This window comes from Trachymyrmex cornetzi, unplaced genomic scaffold, assembly GCF_001594075.2.
Source record: "Trachymyrmex cornetzi isolate Tcor2-1 unplaced genomic scaffold, Tcor1.1 scaffold636, whole genome shotgun sequence".
In the NCBI taxonomy this organism is placed as follows: Eukaryota; Metazoa; Arthropoda; class Insecta; order Hymenoptera; family Formicidae; genus Trachymyrmex; species Trachymyrmex cornetzi.
This window is the reverse complement of record NW_017299955.1, coordinates 27843-30632: the sequence shown is the minus strand read 5'-3', so window position 1 is coordinate 30632 and position 2790 is coordinate 27843. Positions and strand designations below refer to the sequence as shown.

At 29.1% G+C, this 2790-nt stretch overlaps 1 protein-coding gene across 1 annotated transcript in view; it reads left to right on the top strand.

Annotated features, from left to right (window-relative positions):
* LOC108766841 (BRCA1-associated protein) overlaps positions 1-2790 on the top strand; it is a 13965-nt gene continuing 11175 nt past the window's right edge. The window contains exons 1-3 of the mRNA XM_018516372.1: positions 1-134; positions 258-561; positions 1520-1709. Of these exons, the coding sequence (XP_018371874.1) occupies positions 56-134; positions 258-561; positions 1520-1709 (573 nt within the window). The 5' untranslated portion in view covers positions 1-55. The remainder of the gene's footprint in view (positions 135-257; positions 562-1519; positions 1710-2790) is intronic.

Genomic DNA, 2790 nt, shown 5'->3' with positions numbered 1-2790 from the left:
GGCGACTTAATAAATAAAAAATGTTTATTATTATATGATGTAATTTAATTGTGGCATGAATTCATCAGCTGTCTTAGTGTCTTTGTGCGTTATTCGCATCGAGATTTGTGATTCGGAGTTAGAAGAGACCACTAGTAAGCATAAACGTTTCATTCTTGAATGTAATATTTATTACAATTATTAATATAAATAATTTTTAATGTTCCTGTATATTGATACTGATGTGATAATTATGAGTAATAAATATAATATCATAGGTACGATGGCTGCAAAGAAAACGAGAGGTTGCAGAGAACCAAGGGATATCAATGTTGAGACTTATACAAACAAGACAGAGACTACATCCCCATTATTATCAAACCAAAGCACAAGCAAATCTCATTCGTTCTCGAGAACTAATCCCGAAGAGACATCATTTGTAAATTCTAATCATATCGCGAGTTCTACTCCAGCAGAGATAACTGGTGCTGCCGCTTGCACTTCACCTGATCAAATAAGCTTTATCTCCGGAAATCCTTTTGTTGAAGTTATAAAAGGGATCCTTCATCTCTTTAAGGAGGAGTAAGTCACTTCCATCTTGCTTTGAGTCATTCTAAATTATATGATTTGTATGGCATCAATCATCTTTGAATTACACTACTGCTCAAAAGTTTCAGCACGCTTTCCATTTTGGAAATTTTATAATATAAAAAAACGAAATATGTATACAGTTTGCGTTACATTTGTATTGTGTTTTTTAATTTGTTATATATTTATTAAAACTGACAAATAGTATGTATTTTTTTTTAGACTTGTTACTTCTCAAAATCTAATCTTCTTAAGCTTTAACAAGAAAAGTTAAATTCTTAATATTCTATTGATAAGTTTTTCAAATATCTTAATCAAAAACTTGTGTGTAACTTAATGCTTAATATCTGTGAGAATATTATTTATATACCACTTTCTTAAATATTTATCCATGTTCAGCACAAGATTTGAAATCGATATCTTTTTCCACCTTACATACACCTCTATCATATTTGTTCATTTGAAAAATTTACTTGTAATTTCCGTTTTTTTTAGCAATTCACAACTTTATTAAGTATTTTCATGCTTAAAAATAAGAGAGAGCATATCATATTATTCTATATATATTTTTATTCCATAACAGTTCTATATTTTATATATGAAAAATGGAATTATATCAATGAAAATATAAAATGCGCTGAAACTTTTGAGCGATAGTGTATAACCATTGGAAAAGAAAACTGATTCAATTATTAAATAAAATCATATTCTTCAGCTAACGTCACCCATGGTATTTACCTAAGTGTTCTCAATTGAAACTTCATTAAATATATGCTGTTAAACATTGGAAAGATGCAGTAACTATATAATGCATAATAACTAATATAATGCATAATTTCTCTTGACATTTCCATTAAGAAAAAGTGGATTCTGATCAAGTGGGAATTTGGTATACAATTAGCAACTTGAAAATATAATATCAATTACTCACAATTTTACCTTTTGATTACAGTGAATTGACTGAAATGCATTGTGCCGCGGATCGCAGTCATACTATCTGTATCCTGTCGGTACCAGCAACAATGACTTGTCATGATCTTTTAACTTTCACAGCAGCTTGTCATCAAGATATACAATACTTTAGAATCCTCAGAGACGGCAATCCAAATCAGTATATGGCTTTAATCACCTTTAGATCATCGGTGAGTGAACAGATGTTTGGAGTAATACAACATACTTTCAGTTTTGATAAATTAGAATAATTATCTTATTTTATATACAAAATTTACATAATGTTCATAATTTACATAATATTCATTAAATTTCCAACCTCATAAAGTAATATTTAGCACAAAAAATTAAAAATATAAGGGTCAAATCCTGGCTGAGATAATATTTTTCGCAATAAGTTCTTTACCAAATTAATTTAGGGGGGATTATTTCATATATAGGAATATCCGAATGTTTCGGCGCCTTATCATATTTATATTATTAGTATCTCAGATCGATTATGTTTAATGTCCGAACGTTTCGACGCACAGTCACATCTGAGATAATTAAAAGTAAGAGGTAAAAAGAGCTATGAGCCACCGGTAGTTCTTAATTGCTAATATTTAATGTCTCGTAAAATATAAAATTTAAACCAACGTTTCATTCTTACATCAAGACCTTTTTTTCAATATTAATATATAAACAAATCTTACATTACATGCTACGTCTATACATCCCTACCTTACATCAACATTCAAATCTTACAACATTCTAATTAATTTTCGATCTTTCTAATTGTGTAGTTGGCAATAATTTCCATGTTTCCTTATCATGAATTGATTGCCCAGTAACTTATTATTCGGTATCTTGTGTTCTAGTTCTCGTTTTCGTTTATGTTTAGTAAATCTCGACCTAAATTTTTTAATTATAAAATCATTATAACATTCTTAAATATGATATATATAATATAGATTTTGAGATAATTAAAGAACCTTCGCAGAAAATGCCCGTTTTCGGTATCTCGATTTTTGAAACTTTTATTATGCCAAATAGTTACATATAATGACCCAATAACTCCTGCAAAATTTCAAGATGAGCATACAGCCCGTTCAGGAAATAGAGGGGGTTAAAGTTGACCATGTCCAATAACAAAATATATCAATTCAACATTTGAATTCGAACAATAACGTCTAAAGCAAAGTCAACATAAATTACTATTTTAAGATTTTTTGCTGCTGATTATAATATGAATTCAAATTTACAAAATTCAAAATGGCGGATCCAATATGGCGG